The sequence below is a fragment of the Ambystoma mexicanum genome, chromosome 2q, assembly GCF_040938575.1.
Source record: "Ambystoma mexicanum isolate Mex_15411 chromosome 2q, UKY_AmexF1_1, whole genome shotgun sequence".
NCBI lineage: Eukaryota > Metazoa > Chordata > Amphibia > Caudata > Ambystomatidae > Ambystoma > Ambystoma mexicanum.
Genome location: NC_090924.1, coordinates 1,147,275,546 through 1,147,297,791, shown reverse-complemented (window position 1 = coordinate 1,147,297,791; position 22,246 = coordinate 1,147,275,546). Strand labels below are relative to the sequence as shown.

Genomic DNA, 22,246 nt, shown 5'->3' with positions numbered 1-22,246 from the left:
GGTGACCCGACCTTGCCCAGCTGTCTTTTGCTCAGCTGTCCTTTGCCAGGCGCGCTGCTAACGCCATCTTTATTTTCATTTTTGTCTGGTGTAAACTGTAAGCCCTTAGTTATATTTCGAGTAAGCCAATTAATTTCAATATACTTTATTGTTGGGGTTAAGCACTGGGGTGGTAAGGTTGACCTTGTGAATCAACTTTGATGCTTACTGTGTTCCTCTTCAACAATATAGTCTAGATAATTCATTTCAAGTAACATTTGCCTTTCTTTCAAAACTGAAGTCTTCATTTTTACCGCTTTGTTTTCGGAACACTGAACCCCATTTCAACCTGAAATTCTCATTCAAAACTGAAGCTACCTCCATTCTTTCACTTCTGTAATATCCATGTGATGTACCTCTGTTCCCCAGACTAACAACCGCATCACGATTTGCAATATTTCACCCGTTTTTTAAAGAAACCGTTTTTGAAAGGAAATGCAACTTTTACATGTGTCATTTGGCTGCAATCTGTTTTGAACTTTCCACTAGTTTTTTAAATTGTATGCTCTTGGTAATCCATTGTTTGTGATTGTTGGTATCTTTGCATTGTTGCTTTAGTGGGGAATTGTATTGGTTTCAAGGTTTTTAACACACATTAATTATTTATTTGTCCATTTCCAAGTGTCATTTCATAACATTGCAAAGGGTTTTAAATCTCTTTTATTTGGGGAGGAAAAGTCATATTTTGATTCCGTTTCATGCCTCTTATTCCTGATTACCTGCTGCTTCTTCATGTCCACTCAGAATTGATTATTTGTGGGTAGAGAGAACATTGCAGGGGGAAATCCTAACTTGGGTGCTATCTTTCCTAAATCAAAAAGTGCTCCTATTCCCTGGTGTTTTGTATATGTTCCACTAGAAGGTTAAACCAAGTGCATTACTTACATTCTCATTGTAATCATCACCCTATTGGTGATTGCTGCCCCATATAAAAAATGGTATTATTTCTTTTGAATTTTAAAATAAATAAATAAATATCGTATTTTACCAACCAGCCTGGTTCATGGTCCATTGTGACCCAGTGTATTTAAAAAGGGGGTGTGATACGAGTTGGGTACCATCTCAAATTGAATCTGCATAAAATAAGGAGAAAAGCATTTCAGTTGTGCGCTACATACTAGGCCGAGACCAAGGTGTGTGTTGCCTGATTGAAATCCTTAACAAATTTCACCTGTCCTTCTGTTTGTGTGTGTGAGAAGTGGTGGCCATCTTTGTCTTTGAAGCATCGGTCCGCAGGCCACAGCATGATATGACTGAGCGGCGCACCTCGCACTGAACATAGCGCGGATGCAAGCCTCAGGGACTCATTACAGTTCTGCAATTATGCTTGCTATTTATATCTGCAATCAAGCACTCTGGTGCCGGTTTGCAGTGTGCGTACGTGCGCACCTTGCCTAACGAGAGGCATGAAATGTCTCTGATATCTAATGCCAGACTACACGTGTGTGCAATGTTTAATCTTTAGCAAACCTTTATGAATAATTATTATTGTACATAGTGTTACTTCAAGATTCGTTTTGGATGTAGCACTTGCATCCCACTTTCAATGAATTTTCTCTTATAACGTACCGATGGGTACTTGTCTTTTCTGTAAATACAAGATTTCGTTTTGGATATAGCACTTGCATCCCACTATTAACAATAGTCCTTACTAATATACTCAATGGGCACATGTAGCCTTGAGTTATTACCAATACTCAGTGTCCAACTGAAGTGTCAGTCATGGTCTCTCTTCCTTGAATGTGTTGCCACCAATACAGACCCCAATCACTAAACAAATTGTCCTTTTTGCAGGTGTGATTTAACCCATTAACAGGGCAATCAGAAAATTGTAAATGAGATAGACAGACAATACCACACCTATTAGGTAAGGCCTACACCATTACCTAACAAGAATCATGAACAAAGAATTTACTATGCTTAATTTGTTCACTAAACCCAATTAACAATGTTTTCTAAATAATGTTTTGTTTTCTTTCACAATGGTTTTCTCTCTTTTCCTAATTCAATCTTCCTCTTACACCCTCCTCTCTTCCTGTGTTGAAACCCACATTTTGTTCAATTATTACTTTCCATTTGCTACATATTGTTTGTCTCAACTTTACTATTAATTTAAAAAATGTTTTTGCTATGGTAATCATACGATTGTATTGTAATGTATGTAGCCCTGATTGAAAAAGGCAAAGTTATTGGCGAAACACGTGTCTCAAAAGAGGGCACACCAAATACACACTATCTCTCAAAATTACTTTGTGTTGACTAGTTTTGTGCTGGCGCTGCCTACTAAGTTAAGAAGGGCCTTCAGATCCCTTATTACGCTTTTAACCACAGGATCTGGTTTTCTGCCAAAACAAATGACTTCACAGTTTGGTGCAAGGTAACATAACATTAATTATTTAGCATGACATTTTGCCTTATTGACGTTCAATAAATTTATTTTCAAATTCTGGACCCCGAAATGACAACTGAACCTGGTTAACTTTGTTTGCAGTTTTCCATCTTTAGTTCAGAGAACAAAAATTATTTTCAACCCATGTCTTTTTCAGTTTTCTGCTGGCAGCTGACAGCAAGGGAATTGTCCACTGAAAATGCACCAAAATGCCCTGTTCTCCACTTTTGGAATGCACTCTCCTACCATTAGCACATTCTTGGTTCACCGTTCAAAGAAAATTAAGAATGTCCCACTTTTCTAGATAGCTGTTGTTATTTATGAACTGTTTCTAATGTGAATGTGGTGGAGTATCAATCAGTAACAATGCTATATTATTGTTTTATTATGTTTGTGTGAAAGTTGCAGGACTGTATAATCTCTGCCTTCCAACTGTTGTTTTTGTCTTTTTTTTGTGATGTTGTACAGTGCTCCAGAAATCATTTTGATAAGGTAAACTCTTTGTGTATTCAATTAAAAACAAATAATAATAATTGAAAAACCTTTACATTTCAAATTGCACAGTTTTTATGCAAGAGAGCCGTCTCCCATATGTTTCCTTGCTGGCAGCAATAAAAGCCAGTACTTCTATGTGAATATCTACTTCAGTTTGTTGAAGCATAATACAATCATATTTCAAATGTGATCAATTCATGTTAGAATCCAACATCAAATTATCCTGAATTATCAAAATACGGCATGCAGCAATTTATAAAAGCAGATGAAGGACGGTTGATAGTTTATCTCTTAAAACGCATTTCTATTGGGTATTTATTGTTGGGTATTTGCATTAGGGCAAACATTGACCTGGTGCAGAAATGCACAGAAAGAATACCTTTTTTTTTAACACAAGCAGTTTTTGCCTTTGTGCTAATAACGTGCAAAACTGCACTTGCACTATTGCAAAGTTTTTTTAATAGGCCCCCATGTTGCCACATTATGCACAAATGTTAGTCACTAAACCTGGGTTTCTGAAGGACGGCAAACTTAGGAACTGTCCACATGATTGTCCTGGAGACATGATGTATTCATTACCTTAGGTCCAGGCAGTCCACGAATGGATGGTCCTGGCATTCCAATGGGTCCCGAGCTCCCAGGTTCACCCTAATGAAAAGTACATGATTTTTGTTATCTCAATGATGTGTCAGCGTTTCAAATTAATTCCAATACTTAATTTTGGCTATACATTTTCATACTGGATCGAATATTGTTTTATTTCAATGATGTACGATTAACATTGCAGGATTACTGACTACCAAATTAGTGCGGACCAGTCGATAACATTTGTTATTGGACCTACCATGATATAGCTGGGGTCTGCAGCCTAAAGCTCTCCCGAAGTGTTTCACTACAACTACCATACTCAATCACCATTCACTATACAGGCTAGGGCTGATGAGGGCTGCAGTCCAGCGCATTTAGAGAGGCATATTGTGCATGCCCCTGACCTATATGCATGGCCAGGGAGCACAAGGAGAGTGAGGTACAATAGCTAACATTAAGGACAGGCTCCAAATTCAATGTTCTTAGCATTGGAATTTGCAGGTGATGTCACTACCTGAGACTCACCCCATTTACGGTCTCTCGCTCCCCCTTCTCTCTCTCTCTCTCTCTCTCTCTCTCTCTCTCTCTCTCTCTTTCTCTCTCTCTCTCTCTCTCTCTCTCTCTCTCTCTCTCTCTGCCTCTCTTTCTCTCTCTCTCTCCCCCCCTCGCTCTCTCTCTCTCTCCTTCCCTCTCTCTCTTTCTCTCTCTCTCTCTCTCTCTCTCTTCAACAACTATTGATGTGCTGTATTTCAATGTTTGCAAGAACGATGTTCAGGGAGATACCAAGCAGGCCATTACAAGCATTCTGAAAAAATGTCAACAAGCAAGGCTTTTTTACTGTATATTGTGGCAGGTCGGAAGAAGGCGTCAGGTACAACATGGACATTTTTAAGGGGTTTATTTTTAAATAATAGAAAAGGCCTAGCTTGCCCTATCACCATAAGGGAATTCCCTAACTAATTTAAATTAAGGTGCTTGCCTGTTGTAAGGAAGTCAAAAAACAAACATGTCCTCAGTCCAAACGTAGCCCTATCTAACCCTACCACTAATAACTAAACTGGGCCCCAAAGGATCCTCTTCTGGTGGACTCACATTTGCTTATTTGTCTTGTGGTTTCTCCCATTTCATGCAAGTCTGTAATATCTAAATGTCTCTTGTATCACAAAAACACTCCTTATGTTGATCTCCTCTGGTATTGAAATTCCTCTTTCATGAACTCCTACAGCTCTTCCCAACTGTTGGTGGGTCATATTTTTCTGTGCAACCAACCCTTAATGTTGTTCGCTTGAACATAGTCTCTTTAAAATGTTTCTTTTGTTCTGGGCTGTTCCTCTGACTTATTAGCTTTGAAGGTTCCCCACCTCTGAGATGGCTTTACCAAGTTTCTTATTTCTTGGTATACTTCACTATGTACTCCTATCTCACAGTACGGTTCACAACTTTTCTTACAGGGGTCTCCTCACTCTTTAACAAATGTCAACTGTGAAGGCATCATGAAGGAAGACACAGACAACAGATTCAAAGTTCAAAACAAAATTATTTATTAAAGTAAATGTCAGCATAGGGCAAGTTAGGCCTTCTACCATCCTAAGGTGGGATTTCCCTACCTGAACAAAACTTAGGAAAGTCTGAGTCAAAGAGTTGAACTTAAAAGTATTTCTCTGTCCAAAACCTGTCCTTATCCTTCCACACAACTAAAGCTAAAAAATGTGTGGAGATCCTTCCCCAAGTTCAAGGCAACACAGTTCCACACAGCCCTTTATGTTTTCCCTTATCCAAGATTTAAGCAACACAGTTCAAAAGAAGAAGGTTTTGAGGCTCTGTCTTGAAGACAGCATTTTCAGCTCATCAAGTCTCAGGGTTCCCTTCCCCAAGACTTCAACATATCATTTGATATTTGTTTCAGTCTCTCAAAGTTCAACACAACTCCTGGCCAACTTGACCCTCCTTTACAGTGCTCCTTCTTAGTAAATTTCACAATGTCTTTGGTTATCACCATTCAGGGCTCTCTGCTCTAGGCACAGTTGTCAGATCACATGGTCCACCCATCACAGGTCATGCAACCAAGAACTCTAGGCTCTTAAGCCCACACAGGTTCTTCTGTATTTGCCCCAGTGTCCGAATTCACCTTCACTCTTCTTCTCTTCGTCGGCCTTGTGGCTATATGTGCTGGTTCGGACTCTCCTGGCTTCTCCTGCTTAGCCTCTTGGCTTTGCCATTATGTGTCACACACCCCCTGTCAGTCTTCAGCCTTACTGCTCTGTATCTGTTCTTAAAGGTTCCCTTAGAGTGAGTCTTATGTGTTCCCCATATTACTGTCGCACTCTTTCACACTTGCACTCTTTTCCACCGGTTGCTTTAAACAGGGCACTTTTTAGCTCTTATTCACTAGTAGCTGTGGCCATAAAGTTTCATTCAATTCTTCATTCAGCGTGTGTAGTTTCTCTTTGTTTCAATATTTCATTCAGTTTGGTATTCAATTCGTATGATTCATCTCTTCTTTGAGTTTTCATTCATTTCAGAGTTCGATATGCAAAATGTAACTTAACTGCAAGTTTTCATTCGGTTCGGAATTCATTATGAGTAGTTTAACTTCACTGCAAATTTTCATTTAGTTAGGGAGTCAATATATGTTATACAGCACGTTTGCATTAATGTGTAGCACCTAGGTGCGCCCCTGGCTTTGAGTGATATCTCTTTCCACTCACCGGTCCTCTGCGTTCCTCCTCCGCCGGCTACGCTGCTTCTAGTCTGCTTCACTGAGGAGCGGGCAGGTCTCCGCGAGCACCGCTCGCATTATGGGTGCTTATGGCCTCTATTCAGCTTCCTACAATACCTCAGCAAAATTGCAGAGTCCTAGCTTCTAGAGGACCTGAGATAGGAGGAAACGTCTGACTGCAACAAGTGAGGCCTTTTGGGTCGCCCTGATCCGGTGACCACCGTCCGTAACAGCTTACCTGCCTCAGGTCCAGTCCTGAGAGGGGCCCTGCATCATGTTTTTCTGCATTCTTCATCCAAGAGACCTTGCACCAGTGAAAGACACCGACTGGAGATCAGCTCGAACCTGTTACCCCTGTGAATCAAGGACTGAGGCTGACGGCGGACCTTCTTCAATTGACCTGCCAAGTCCTATTAAGAATCAGAGTATGTGGGGAGTAAGGTACAGTGGTTCTTACCTGCCCCTAAACTCCCTTTAAAAGATTTCCTAACTTTTACAAAACCTTTACTATGCTTTTGTTTTACCATAACTTGCTGGCGCAAGCATTTCAAGAGTTGGAGACACTCCTATTAGTTAGAATACACTATACTCTAAACCGTGGAACTGTTCACTGGACCCCAGAGACCCTACCTTCATTTTTTCCGGCTTCACAAACTTTGTCTGAACTTTCTTGAACTTTTGGGCATAAGGCCCCAGACAATTTAGGGAAGGATTTTTGAAGATAGGGTTAATTCTCTGTGGACCTGTAGTACATAACCTAATCTGCACTTTCTTAGCCTATATCCTTGTCACTGCTACCTTGAACTGGTTTGGCTAGAGCTCCGCAGAGTTGTCCCTGTCACAATATAGTTTGGCCTTCTATACATCTGTCCACCAGGCCAGAGTATAGACAATCAGTCCTAACAGCCGGCCGCTTTGCTCTCCTCCACGGACGTGGACAGCATCCTCTCTCTCTTCTGCCGTCCTCGCAGCTCCAGCTGCTTCTTTTAGGCAATGGAGGTTCCCACACCTTTGGCAGCGTACCGACTTGACTTGCCTTGGGCTCCACAGGTTGTCTGGGACATCGGCCGACGTCCTGGCTTCCTCTCAGGTCCCACCACGGCTGCCTCCTCACGATACGGGTTCCCTGCTGGTCGCTCCCACACAGGCTTCCCTCTTGCTCTCTCTGCTGTTCCATGGGTCTCTCTGTATACACCTGCAACCGCTTGACAGGTTGCAGGTGTGGATTTCCAATTGGGGTTGCCTGTTCATAGTTAAAGGGACATGCCTGACTTTCAAAGCACTCTGCAGGCCTCTTCTCCGTCCCAGTACCAAAGTGGTGAAATAAGGTTTTAGTGTTCATTACTCTAAGTCACTGCTTCCTCGTCTAAGTACTGTCAGAGGTCGAATGGGGAAAAATTAGGGGAGCTGTTTTGCAATAACCTATGAAGGTCGGAGGAGGGTTAGGTTGGTATCAATAGAGAAAGCGGATAGCATGTCTCTCCTGTGGGCACCCCACTACCAATCTCCAAGGACCCTCAACACAGGTGATCCTGCCTCGCTTCTCCACCCCCAGGATCAGGATCCAAAAGTGATGGCCTTTCCATGGCCACCTGAGAAGAGGATCCAGGGGAAGTAGGAGTGAGAATAGCCTAAGGTTTCTTACACTACTTTGAAATCACTTCTTGGGGTTTTCTCTCTCTTCCCCAAAATAGTTTTTTCCACTTTCTTAATGTGTCACAACCTTTTTCCTGCTTTACCCTTTTGAATATCTTCTCAAATATCTGTTTCTACTCACTCGCTATTCCGTTAATACATGTATCACAATCATAATCTATTTTCTTAATCATTCATCCTCCCAGTGGCCATCCACTCCTCCAGCACACCCCTCACCCCTGTACCTTCATCAGCCTCAGGTGACTTTGCGGGAGTTAGCTCATGCTCGGGTAGGTCAATTTCCTCTCTTCGCTTTCCCTTCTCAGTTTCTCGATTGCTCCGTTCTCGGCTTCTCTGTAGCTCACTGCATTGCCCGAATGGCAGCAGGTGAAAGGTTTCTTCGCTTCCTATCATCCAGGTTTCAGCATAGTTAGGAGAACTTCAAGCCCACCATGGCACCCCTGTGGTCACACCACTTCTTCGTTCGGTTCCTCTGATTTCGTCCATACAACGGTTCTCCCGTTGTCTGTTACATTGGTCTTCTCGGCATCTCTGAATTGCCTTCCTTGCTTCTTGGAGTACAAGGGGCACCGTGGCTGCACACGACTCCCCCTCTCCTTGGCGTCCTGACATCAGGGGGCTTCCACTGTGCACTGCTCTTTCTCCTATGTTTGGACCTCCTCATCCCGTTTTCATTTTCATAGCCTTTTCTTCTTAAAATGATATCTCCTTTTTTACAGATAACAGAAGGAGGACACAGTGTTTTGGATGCAAGGCAGTCCAATGTATCCTGATGAAGTGTCCTGCATAGGGAGATCCCCACTGGGAATGGGAGTCTGTGTCGGCAAAGGAAATCAGTCCCAGTGAGATCCCACTTACCCAGACCCTGATGGGGAGTCTTGCAGGGGCAGCTCACCTCCAGAGCCTCAAGGGTGGTGACTCCACTTGGGGAAAAGGGAACAATACTCCCGATTCATCACAATATTTTATATATGTTTACTTAGGCAAGGACATTTAAATTTCAGTAAAGGCAAAAAGAAAACTTTGAATCATTCTGGCGTACGCAAAAACATACAACTAACATTGCAACTATTCGGAATGTATTATTTCGGACTTATCTTTTGGTGCCAAGGGAAGGTATAAAAAAATCCATATAGTGAGCATAGAAGAACTTCATATTTTCCACCAGGGCAGAACATCTTACCGACTGGCAACAAGCAATTATCTAGGTTTGTCGAAGTCAAAAAGGCATTTCTTTCTGATCACTGACAGAGCGTTCCAGTGATGGATGACCTCACCCATTGCAGATGTCAATACGTGGAGCCAGGGCGTAGAGCCATCACATCAGCTCACTATAAATATATATATAGGAGAGTGGTGCGTTACAGGGTTGGACTGGGGAGTACAAATGGCCAGGGCATGAATGAAAAAGCGGCCCGCCTTCGCAAATGCCAATAATTTCTTTTGTGACATATTGCTTGAGTAATACCCAGAGTGGAGTTGCTTGGTAAACTGGGTTGCAAACTGCATTTTAAAGAATATTTGGCTATTAACACTGGTCAAAACTGCTACCTGTATAGTAAAGTAACTTGTCAAAATGTCCCATTTTTGCCAAAAAGCAGGCCTACTTGACCAAAAAGCTGGTAAGCACTAAGTTGGGCCTGCGCTTCGGGCATTGCCCTTCTGCCCTATAGATGAGTCCGAGCCTGGCTTCATATACATCTGAGTATAATCAGTTCACTGGCAGCTTAGTTAAAGAAAGACAAGAATATGCAGCATTCCATGTGCATATACATGGTTTATCCACACATAGCTTGAGCAAATACTAACAGCCAAGGCAACAGCTAATGTAAAGTGACGACATGGATGTACACTGTGAGCGTGGCTTGCCTAAGAGCATTTCAATAGAACACATTCTACATCCCTTTCACAGACAAGTGGTGAATAAGAAGACATTTCAAAAAAGTATAATAAAATAAATGTGATATAGACCTAGAGATGGAAGGAAGTGCAAAAAAAAAGCACAAGACACAAAATATACTATTGATCAGTAAAGGCAAATCTGGACAGCACATATTCAAAATATGTCTCTGACAAGAATCAGTAGTTCATTGTATTGTACAAAATGGTTAGATGAAGTCCTGATTCTGTGAAACCCTTTGTGCAGAGTGGATATCTCACAGATGGAGCACTCGCTTCCGACATGATGTACACCTGTACTCCCTAAGTGCCTATGTAAGTGGCATATATATATGGCCCTGGACCTGCCAGCCACGGACTTTCAGAGGCTGACTAGGCCAAGAATTTATGTGCCAGGTGTATGGCTTCTAGCCTGAAACTAAACCCAGAGAATCTTTCTGGAAAGAAGACCGCAGACATTGAATATAGCTACCACCACTGTCTGGATGGCGTTCAAAATGTTTGAATGAATGCAACCCACTGGTTAGGGCTTGAGGCCCAAGTCTCCATAAATATGGAGGATATTCTATTATTGTTTTGTAGAACATTTGGAATCTTAAAAAAGGTGCTGCGCGATCTCCAAAACTGGACTTTCAAGATTCCGGGTTATATCAAGATGGTACTCAATCCCTTTGATGTGGTGGGTCAAGCCTTGACACAAGCCTCGGTCTTCACATGCCTAAGGGATCCTTCCAACCATGCCACCATACTAACCTCCAATGATTGAATGGTGAGCTCATGAGGGCAGAGAGGCTGACAGCTGACATAACCAGGGACCTACAGCCATCAAAGCTTAGGAATCATAGCTCTATCAGAGAAGCCTCCAGTTGGTTCTGCATTTTGAAGAGTGCTGTGTTTCCCGATTGCGGTCACTGGAACCATCTGTACCTCTACTGCCACATCAGTTGCACCTCTACTGGACAGAACCAGTCTGTAACATACCACACCCATGTTGTGTCATCCTTTGTGGTCCCTCTGCTACCCTTAACCATGGAAGACTGACCAATAGCACCACTGCAGCTATACATCCCTACAAGACTTGCCAGACAAGACTCTCGCAGAGAACGACCTTAAGGAACTGAGAACGTTGGAAGAGGAGCCCAGGCATAGAGGTAACCAAGCATTTGGCTGCAAACCTAAAAGGTTCTGGATATTCAGACCACCAAATACATTACACTTTATTACATGATTTTTCCAACCAGACCTCCTCTTCTTTGCTCGCCTCGTTACTTTGAGCAGCTGATCTTTGCACGTGGCCTGAAAAATGCATCTGTAAAGGCCCGGCATCCAGGAAGTATGCTGTAATGTGCACTTCTGAACACATACCTCCTCCTATAACCTCAATATTAATGAGCTCAGCATCAGGGCCACCTCACACTCATCTAATCAACCCCTGACGTACTTCTGAATCTGAAAGGTAAGTTACGTCTGTCTCAGTGGTACAGAATCCCTCACCAACTGCACAAGGACCCTGTGGATGGCTTGGCTAGCCCTTCGCATTAACCTGTCTTTATCTAACAATGGCTACCACTGTGGATATTTACACAGCCTTCATTAAAGATACCCATTATACACTGTACCTAGTGCACCTTTGTATCTGTGTTCGTATTTTTGTGTTATTTATATGTATTTGGAATAGAGAATAGTGTGTTTACCGGAAACACTATACAATAATAGCTATACAGAGAAGAGCATTCCCGTAACCAGGGTGCTTTACGATGGTATCATAGGGAAAAGGAATTTTGGTACAGAGAACTGTGAAGCTACAGCTACAGGTACATGAAAGTAGAAACGTTACTGAGCATACATTTACAGAAATGTGCACAATTTGCAGAGGTATACAGTTGATAGTGAAGTTGCATAACAAATGTGCCCATTTTAGAGAATGAACATTGTACTGTAGGGCTACATTAAGAGAATTGTCTAGAAACATTAATGTGGTATCCTTTTTTGATTGTACACAAGATAGATGGTGTATTGTTTTCTAGATGGTGTACAGATCAAGGGTTGGTTTTAGAAAAGTGCTGTAAATCCCTGGATCATGGCAATGGTTTTGATTTCATGAGTTCCAGTGGAGTTCCACCAGGAGGGAAAAGGAGCAGAAACAGGAGGCAGTGCATCAGGACAGGGACGGATAGCTTTAGTAGATCTTTGGGCAAAGATACCCCCTACGGATTCTGCATTGCCCCTCCAACCTGCCCCTCTTCACGGATAGCTAGTACACCTTTGATTTCACGCCCCTCAGTGTGAAAGTGTAAGGCAGAAAAGGATGGAACTCAAGTAACAGGGCCTGGCGCCTTGCTATATACTGGCCCAGATGTCCTGTCCGGTGCAGGGCACGGAAAGGCATCAGGCAGATCTGACATGGAGCAGCGCTCCGCCCTGTTGGTGTAAAGGTTCCAAAGATCAGCTGTGCTGCAGATAGGATAACAGAAGATGCAGAATCCATGGGAGGGAGATCCATCAGAAAGAACATTACGCAGAGGTAAGTCAATTTCCTTCAGGTTGTCCTATCACCGATTTGCCCATTGAAACCAGAACTTGTTCTCCTTTGCCTCTTTCACACCTCAAGTACCTTGATGCATAGCTGTCTCTGTCATCCGCCACGGGTGGCACTTTATCACCCTATTCTCATTGCTCCAATTTGAAACCTTCCGTTTTCAAATGCCAAAGGGACTGGGAAAAGTTTTCTTGCCAGATTACTGCCAACAGCAGGTGCAGAGGCAGGTCTGTCCCACAACTCTAACACGTGAACCTTCACAGCTAGGTTCAATGGCAGGAAGGTCTCCTTTTTGGACCCCTCATCCAGAATGTTCAACTACACAAATGGGACGTTTGGTCTGGACCATGCCAACAACCCCAGGGTATCTGCACCTTGGACATCAACCTCTGGAAGGATGCCTGTGGTTTATCCAAAGTAGGATCTGGGAGAATATCCAGCTCGGGGGAGATGGCATTGCCGCTGGCCTCCTGAAGTTCCAAGGCCAGTACTTGAATGTGTTCACCTTCCCTGTAAAAATCGAGAATATTGGCTATGGCACCGTCTTACCAATAACTCTATTTAGTTTTTAGTTGTGTAGATTCCCAGGGATAAATGTACAGCATGTTTGAGGTTAGCTTCTGTGATCTGTAAAAGTTGTTTAAAACAAAAGAAAATAGCACACGCTGGTGAGAGAGTTAGGGTTTAAAGTGTACACAAATTGAAAATGGTTGGAAAGAGAAAATAGAAACAATCAGTGTTTATTTTGGAGAATGGCCATGTTACCCTGAAGAGCAGAACACCTTTATTGTATTTCTTTCTTGATTTTTCTCTGGTGTCTATTTACTGTTCGTGGCGCTGTGCCCTGTAAATATCCTTGCTGTGTTTTTTCATGGTTGGCTTTGTTTGCTTGCTATCTGGTTGTGCACATAGTGTGGTGTAGGAAATAAGGATTCATGAGTTGAGAAGTGGGGATTAGGTGTAGGCTGTTGATTCAATGCAGTGAGTAGTGGGGAGCGCAGATATCACGGAGTGGGTAAAGAAAGTTACATTTAATGTTGTTTATAGGAAGCTGGACAGGGGGAACTGTGGTTTAAAATTAAAGTGTTTCATAAGGTTCATTGCATTAAAAACTATGTAGGAATGGTAGTCCTGCAATGCCCATGTAAAATAAAATTGAAAAATTAAAATATTGCACCCAAAAATGGACCCGTGTTGTGCTTGGACGAGTCGCAAGGAAGAAATGGGTGGAAATGGCTATCACCTGCATTCCTTATATAGTGCTATTCCCCACCATCTGGAACAAACCATTCACTGTGAATATTGAAAAGGGGTTGGGTGGTGATTTAAAGTGGTTTTGATATGTATATCAAAATGGTTGAGATTTTTTATTTTGAAAGTAGTTTGTAAATTAGCTGCACTCAGCCAATTAGATGGCTGAAAACACAGGCCAGAGGTTAAAGTGTCCTGCTCACGTTCCACCAGCTACCCGTGTCTCCTCCTCGGGTGCCACCATCTCTTTTTCTGTGCTGACACCTGGCCCCTTGATTACTCCTCCCCTGGCCCCATGACATCCCGCACCCACCTGCCTCCCCCGTCCCCAACCGCTCATCTGCTGGCCGGCTGCTTCCCTCTCTAGCTGCTGCTCTGTCACTGTCTGTCAGCGGCCCACCATTGAAATAGAAAAGGAACTTAGTATTTTCTCTATTTGCTATAGCTACAGCCATCTTTATTTAATTTGGTGGCACATTGGGCTCACGCAATATGCTTGGAGTCCATCTCCAGGGGTACACATTTAAAGTATTCGCACCCCGGATGGTGCCCTGGCGTGTGTATAGCTATCACCCCTTTGTCATGGAGGCCTATCCTCAGGCTTTTGGGCCATTCCTGGTCCTATACACGCCCCCAACATGACATGAGAGCTTTTATTCAGTATAATAAAAAAAAGTGGCAACCTTCCAGCCCACTTTTGCCTTATGCACCTCCCTGCTCACGGTCCACATATTAACGCGTCTCTGTACCCGCACATCACCTACGGTACAGTGCTGCTATCAGCGTGTGCGAGTCTGATGCAGCCCAAAACTGTTGGATGTGGCTGTGCTCAGCATGTGCCTCTCTCATTTGCTCCCTCTTTTTTTCCTGCTGTGTCCCGCTCAATTTCCTGCTGTGACTCTCTTTTTCCCAGACCCTGGATGTAGGGCATTACCGAAACTCTACTCGCTCTCACCAATCGGCCTGTTATGCTCATTATCGCCCGCGCGATCTTACTCTCATAAATAATGACGCAGTTCAAGTATCAGAAAACACTGCACTGCACATCTCATCAAGTGTGATCATAGTCATAGTTATAGTTTCAGGTGAGAGTGGGTAGTGATTGTACCAAACCAGAGGCGCATGTGTCTAGTTTCCCCCTGCTTAGCCGGCCATTCTTCTGAACTTACTATCTCTCCTTTCCAGGACTCAGCAGGCAGAGCTCTACCCACTCTCACCTGAAACTATAACTATGACTATGATCACACTTGACCCAGCCCCCCGTAACACGAGGCTTTACCAAGTTGTGCATCTGAACTGGAGTGCCTAAAAACTGAATCCAGCTGTATTGATCTTTCCATTACTGTGTCTATGCTTACCTGGGCATGTACTTGATATAGCCCCCCGTAACATGAGGCGTGGCTTTGCCAAGTTGTGCATCTGAACTGGAGTGCCTAAAAACTGAGTCCAGCTGTATTGATCTTTCCATTACTGTGTCTATGCTTACCTGGGCATATACTTGATATAGCCCCACCCCCCCTTAACATGAGGCGTGGCTTTGCCAAGTTGTGCATCTGAACAGGAGTGCCTAAAAACTGAATCCAGCTGTATTGATCTTTACATTACTGTGTCTATGCTCACCTGGGCATATACTTGATGTAGCCCCCTCCCCGTAACATGAGGTGTGGCTTTGCCAAGTTGTGCATCGGAACTGGATTGCCTAAAAACCAAATCCAGCTGTATTGATCTTTCCGTTACTGTGTCTATGCTTACCTGGGCATATACCTGATGTAGCCCCCGTAACATCAGACGAGGCTTTGCCAAGTTGTTTACACAAACACCAACCCTGTCTGCACCTTTATGCGTTTTCACGTAACTTACAAGCAAACGACCTATTTTTGACTCGTGCAGCTTTGTGCTACCTATCCTTACCTTGACTTGCGTTGCTGTTTTGCCTTCACAATCTACCTGAAACTACCTACTATGACCTGTGCAGCCTTGTGCTGCTTATGAAACGTACCTGTAATTTTCTACTATGACCTGTGCAGCCTAGTGTTGCTGATACAATTCACCTGTAACTAACTTGCGTAAGCACCTTCTGTAACTAGCGCCTAGATGCTGAGGGCTTTGTGCGCTAAAACAAATGCATAAATAAATAAATAAATAAATGAGCAACTGCGGTTTTCTTAGTTTGTTCGTATATTGTTGTGGTTAATTTGTGTAAAATATGCATATGATGTATACCCTGGAGGAAGAATGAGTTATAGTCCATACCATGGTAGAAAGGAGAACATTATCTGCGTTAAGAGCAGTACAGTTTTGCAATCAGAGGGAGCAGTTAGATTTTGAAAAGACAACTTGACCCTGCTTATCATTGCCCTTGCGTAGATAGGAGAGGAGACCCCGCTGGATTGTGAACTGACACGCACGTGACGTTGGTGCAACAGGAAGGTTTGTTATTTTATTTTATTGATTTGGTCTGTTTTTTTACCTTCTGTAGACAGGCAATACATGTATTATGTGCCGTTTATCCCAAATGTGGCTGTTCTGGGGTACTTTTCCATGTTTTTCAGCGTTTCAGTTTTCAGTGGAGTTAATCTTCCACCTTAATGAATGGCTGATACCCCCGCGATACACAATCAATCCACTCCATTTCTCATTCCAAATACCAAATAGACTATTTAGCTTAACCGCCCACACCCTTTCCAACTCTCAGTTGCACAGTTCCAAGTGACCTCCTCATGCACCACGCTGAATGGCTCCCAATCGCGAACACACCCTCTTCTTATTTCTGTCCCATTGGTCAAGTGCAACTGTGGTCTTGAGATCTACCTCCCCAGCTGTGCCTGTCCTAGACCATTAGCATCTACTACGCCCACCATGAGGCTTTGAAGACAAACCCACCACACTTTCACAAACAAACCTCAATAAGTTTCCGGAACATTCTCATATATTTTCCTCACAGTTTCCAAACACTGCCCCACCCTTCCTCTTGTCCTGAGAGCAGAATCTCCAGCACTCACATTCAAGTCAACACTGAAAAGTTTGCCTTGCAGAAAGGAATACAACATCAACCAACACCCTGCTACACAAAGCAAACGTACCTGGCACACACATGTATTAAGTAATGTGTTTTGGCCACCCAATGGATTTCTAACTACTCGGTTTCAAATGTGGTCCAAAGTTTTGCTGTAGGCACATTTTATGAATTCTATTGTGTTCTATTGTTCCACTCGCGACAGGTCCTCATCAAAAAAATGGTGTTATATTCTGTGTGTGAAACATTCCCCTATGACCTGCGTCACCATGGCTAAAACACCTAATTAAACATATCCATTTAAATTCGTAATTCCGTGCAGCAGTTATGTGACTAAGCCAGCGTGTCTGAAGTAATAGATGTGCATTAGAGTGTTGTTCAGCATTCTGGGGACATTCTGGGGGCAAATGTGATTGGAAGGATAGTTGGACGGCCATTTTAAAACCTTGCGCAGATGTCTCGACAGTGCTGTTCTGACAAACCTCCATGCGAGGCTGGGAGCTCACCCTCTTTGGCCAGGTGGGTGGTGCAAATTTAACCTTCCTCATCCTGCATAAACGATAATAGAATGTGCACCAATTCCGCCATCTCAGACTTGCGCTCAAGTATGATTAGACAATACCTTTTTATATGAAAAGGATCATTTTCTCAGGCTGCAATGGTTAAACACAAAGAGGTTTAAAAAGCAAGCGACATACCTTAGGCCCCGCGGGCCCTTGGGGTCCTGGTAGCCCAACAAATCCCCGGGATCCTTTTTCACCCTGATCACCCTGTCCACAAAAAAAAACCACACAAAATAATTGAGAAAGGCAGTCAAGGAGTTAAGAGTCAAGTTAAAGGAGATAATCCGGAATTAGTTATTCAGTCGCCTGCCATTGATGGAAGAAAGAACAATCTGCATTTGAAATGGTGATGGATTATGGAAAATGCATCACTGAATTCAGAGTTAATATGAACTGGCATGAATAAAGAAGAAGGCCCACATATAATGATTGGCAAGGATGTGAGGTTAATAGGAATAGTACAATATTACAACTGGTGGTTAGTTCTAAAAATGTGCCATCTTGCCATTGATGGCTTGGGACTGAGAGTGTGTTTTCTGAAGCAACTGTTTAGATCTTGATAATTTTCAGAAAAGCAAAATAAAGCAGTTACCACCACAGAATAAGCAAAAGGATCACAGTTAAAACTCCCTGGAACATATAATTAGCTAATGTAGCCCCAGAACATTTGAATGACTCGTGGTGTGTGAACTAGCTTTAAAAATGATCCATCTGTGTGCTTCATTGTTTCAGTGCTAGGCAAACTTTGGCGGTGCCCCAACCCACATTTTCAATGGCTGCTATGCTCATTTAGAAGGGCAGGGTTACCAGGAATGCTCACTTTGGAGAGCTGGTTTCATAAGGAGAACTGACAAAATGACCAGGGATTATTTGCCAAATAGTAAGAGCAGACCTCAAGAACAAAACAGTGGTAGCACAAACGATAACGCCATCTCCTATTATTAAACCGTGTGGAAGAGTAGCTTTGCCTTTCCCTCCTGTCTGAGGAATGGCGGCATTGTCCTTTTACGGTGTTGCAACTTGGACTCGGATGGGTCACCTTTATCTTGCTCATCCTTAACACATAATTATTCTAAGGCTCATCATCAGCGCATGTGGGTGGCTGTGTCATGGCAGTGAGACCTGGGACATCATATATCCTGCACCTGCACCCCTGCAACGTGCGCTGTTTCTCAGGGCTTTTCAGTCTATGCAGTCTCTAGCCCCTCCCCCCTTCTGCCCCACAGAGAGTGGGTTGAACATCCTCCTACCTCTCTTCTTCCGGATGCAATATCTGATCATGAACTGCTTCATCTTGCACACCAGAATGCTTTGTAACTGCAGGTGCTGCTGCTGAATACATAATTGATGACTTAAGTTGACGACACACAACTCTGGCATCCCTGATGCACATAACTGCTGTGTTGAAAGTAAATCACCATATAGCCCCAGGCCTCCCCTCATCTGGCACATTTAGGTCCTAATGAATGACATGCTGGCACTCACAGTGGTCCCTTTTCCATAGTCATCGGAAACAGCACACAGAATTACAGCATTGAATATAATCTCCTCCCGCCTCCAAAGAATTCAATGACATATTCTCTGCAATTGATATCTCTCGTCTCAAAAGGATGGCACACTCAGTTACAGCCACCAAATTCATTCTATTTCTTCCAAATAAATATAAGAATGTAGCCTCATCACAAATACACTGAGTTACCACCACTGAATATAATGACTGCCTTCATCCAAAGAATGCTAAGCCTTTTCTACACACCTACTACTGAAGCTTGTCACCAAAAATGATTGCTCAGTTAAAGCCAATGCACTCCCTGACCTTCAAGGTCTTCTAAGAAAGTTTATACACAAGCAGCTACTATTTCTTTTTTTTCCCCCTTGTACATATCAAGTATTCTTCATTTAACAAGGTTTCCTTTGTCTTCTGTGCTCCTTTGTTGTGTTTTCCTGATGTTAAGTTTCCGATTGTTCTGTGGAGATAACGTTGTCTAAATTGTCTGAATTTGCCCTGCTGCATTCCGCTAATGCTGCTTGCAGGATCCTCATCGCAGCAATTGTCCAGGATGATTTTTGGCCGCTCATCAATCGTCGCCACCATTCATCTTCTGCAATCAAGATGTATGTCGCAGCAACTGGGCGTAGGTATGTTTGTCTGCTGTGAGAGATGGGCGGGCATACAAGTAGCAGGTGTCGCACTGACTCCGTTTGGTCCATTTTTTTGTACAGCCAGGCACGTTTTGGTGCTTGATTGGCCTCGTACGTGAAGGATTTTGTTTGTGAGCAGCAGATTGAGGCGAGCTCTTAGGAAGGTGTGTCTCATCGACTTGTTCGGAAATCTCCGAAGCAGCTGCATGGTTTCGTTTAGTTTCATTGAGAAGGGTGGCAAATGTGCCAGGAGTGTGTTTGTATTTGCTCTTTTCTGGGTGATGATCCAGTCCATATCAGCTATTTTATTTTTTATTTTTAGCGGGTTCATGATGAGGTCGTCTTCCATGCACGCAATTTGCTCAAGCTGGGTTCTTTTCTGTGTTGCCCAGTTGGTTATCATTTTACATCTTCCTTCTTTGATTTTGGTATCTAGGAGTTTATACAAAGGAAGGGTGTCTGGGAGAATTATTTTCCTGAATAGAGATATGCTGCTGAATTCAACCGTAGCTTTTAGAGAGATGAGACCTAGTTCTCTTCTAATAGCAGCTGTCTGGGTTGATTTTGGCAGATTCAGCACTGATTTCCAAAAGAAACCCTCAATTTTTAGCCAAATCTCATCCGGGATTGTTGGCATGGCGTCTGCACAGTATATTATGGCGGGGATCACTTTTGCTTTGTAAAATTGGAATCAGAGAGAAGCGGCCACATTTCTTATCTAGGACTCTGGCCTGTGTTGGCAGGGAGCTGGTTTTTCTCCAGAGTTCCATTTGCATGCTCTTTTCTGAGATTGTGCTGTCGATCATTGCTCCTAGATATCTGATACTGGTTACTGTTTCGACTTGAACTTTTTCTAAGTTCCCATAGAAGGTTTTTGATTTTTCAAGTTCCGTTCCAGGATCAGGACCTTTGTTTTAGCTTTGTTTATCACCAAGTTGGCCTGGTCGATGTACTCTTCCAGATTGGTCAGTTGCCTCTGTAGGCCAATCTCGGTTTGGTCCAACAATGTTATATCGTCCGCAAATAGCAGTCGGGGCACTGGATATACTCCAACTTTTGGAGGGAAGGCTCTGACGGCTTGGTCTGAGTCTTTCAGGTCACCAATGAATGCTATGAATAGAGCCGGGGCCACAGGGCACCCTTGTTTTACTCCACAGCTTGTTGGTATTTCTGTTCAAAGTGGCCCATTTTTGTTCAGTTTGACCCTCATTGTTGTGGCACTGTGAAGGGCTTTTATCAGTGCAAGAATGTTTTCCGGACAGTTCCAGGTTTTAAGTTTCGTCCACAGTTTTTTGTTTAATTTTTTTTTTTTAACTCTTTATTTAAGTTATTCAAAAATAAGTACAATTCAGAACTGGCAATCAAAAATGGAACAAATAGAGCATAACAAAATATCAATGTGATAACTAAATCAAGGCAAATACAGTGAGAAAAAAAAACTCTACAAACCTTAATTGCCAATTCACCACTAACCAATTATCCTAAACAGCACTTTTACACTTAACTAACAAAAATACAACATCAAAGACACCACAAACATCAACCCTCCCCTCCCACCACCCACTGCCCAAAAAAATAAAAATAAATAAATAGCATATTCTGACAAAGCATCAGTCGTAAAACTCATTGAATTTACTCCTTTGTTCATTGTAAATTTCCTCTTTGTATAATCTACCCAATTTTAATTTCTCAAAACAAGAAAGAATTTGCAACTGAACTAACCACATGGCTTTTTCCTAGTCTTCCAGACTCGTAATATCAGTCTGACAGCAACTAGAAAGACTTTATTAATACAACACAACATCAGATATTCAAGATGTCTCACACAACTCCAAGATTTCAATATCACCGCTAATGGGTTTCTGGGAAAAGCAATCTCACACACCAAATCAACCCTATCCAAAACTTCTTTCCAAAACCCCACTACCTTTTCACAATCCCATAACATGTGTAGCATAGTACCCTTCTCTCTCAAACAACCCCAGCACCTATCAGTATCACCAAGTCCCACAGTTTTTCTCTGTCCACTAAGTCAAAGGCTCGCTTTAGGTCTATAAATGCAAGAAATACTCTGGATGTACCTTCAAGTATTTTGCATTTGATTATGCTGAGCAACATGATGTTCACTGTTGTGGTAGAGGTTTTTCTGAAGCCGGCTTGGAAAGGGTCGGCGCAAGGTGCTGTCTTTGCCCATTCTTGGAATTTCTTTAACAGTAGCATCCCGTAGATTTTCCCAATCGTATCCAGAAGGGCGATTGGCCTGTAATTGCACGGGTCCGATCTGGCGCCTTTTTTGTAAATAGGGACGACCGTTGCTGTTGTCCAGGATCTTGGGATTTTCCTTGATTTTGAGCAGTTGCTGAAAACCCTGCTGAAAAAGGGAACCCAATTAGTTGGAAAGTTTTTGAGGTCCACATTTGTGATGCCATCAGGTCCTGGGGCTCTGGAAGTTTTAAGTTTTCGTATGATTTCTGTGATGTCCTCTTTGTCTGAGACGTCTGCCCACGATGTTTCTGGTTTGTCCTGTGAAGGATTTCCCATTTTAGCGGGTTCCTGGAATAAGGATTCAAAGTGTTCCTGCCATTTTTCTTCGCTGATGTTGTTGACTGGAGCGCTGTTGCTTATTGCTCCCGGCAGTTTCATCAAGTTCCGGAATTCTCGTGCATTTTTTCTTGCTCCTTTTTTCAGCATTTCTTCTGTGTCATTTTGATACAATGTTGCGCGATGACTTTTAATCCAGGATTTGTATTTCTAGTTTCAGCGGCAAGTTTATTGTGGAGATCCTCTGAGGTGGAGTTCTTAGCATGCCTCTTGAGACGTCTTATTCCCGCTCGTTTTATCACCACATGTTTGTCGTACTGATGGGTTTTTAGCTGCCCGGTCATAGAGTTTCTTCTGATCTTGACTTTATATGGGCTCAGAAGTGGTTGGTAATCGACGATTGATTTAT

At 42.9% G+C, this 22,246-nt stretch overlaps 1 protein-coding gene across 3 annotated transcripts in view; it reads right to left on the bottom strand.

The window, feature by feature from the left end:
* The window catches only part of COL28A1 (collagen type XXVIII alpha 1 chain), a 1,696,952-nt gene that overhangs the window by 783,327 nt on the left and 891,379 nt on the right, over positions 1–22,246 (bottom strand). For all 3 annotated transcript variants that reach the window (XM_069648530.1, XM_069648529.1, XM_069648528.1), the window contains exons 21-22: positions 17,290–17,361; positions 3,503–3,571 (exon numbers count right to left, since the gene is read on the bottom strand). In XM_069648530.1, the coding sequence (XP_069504631.1) occupies positions 3,503–3,571; positions 17,290–17,361 (141 nt within the window). The remainder of the gene's footprint in view (positions 1–3,502; positions 3,572–17,289; positions 17,362–22,246) is intronic.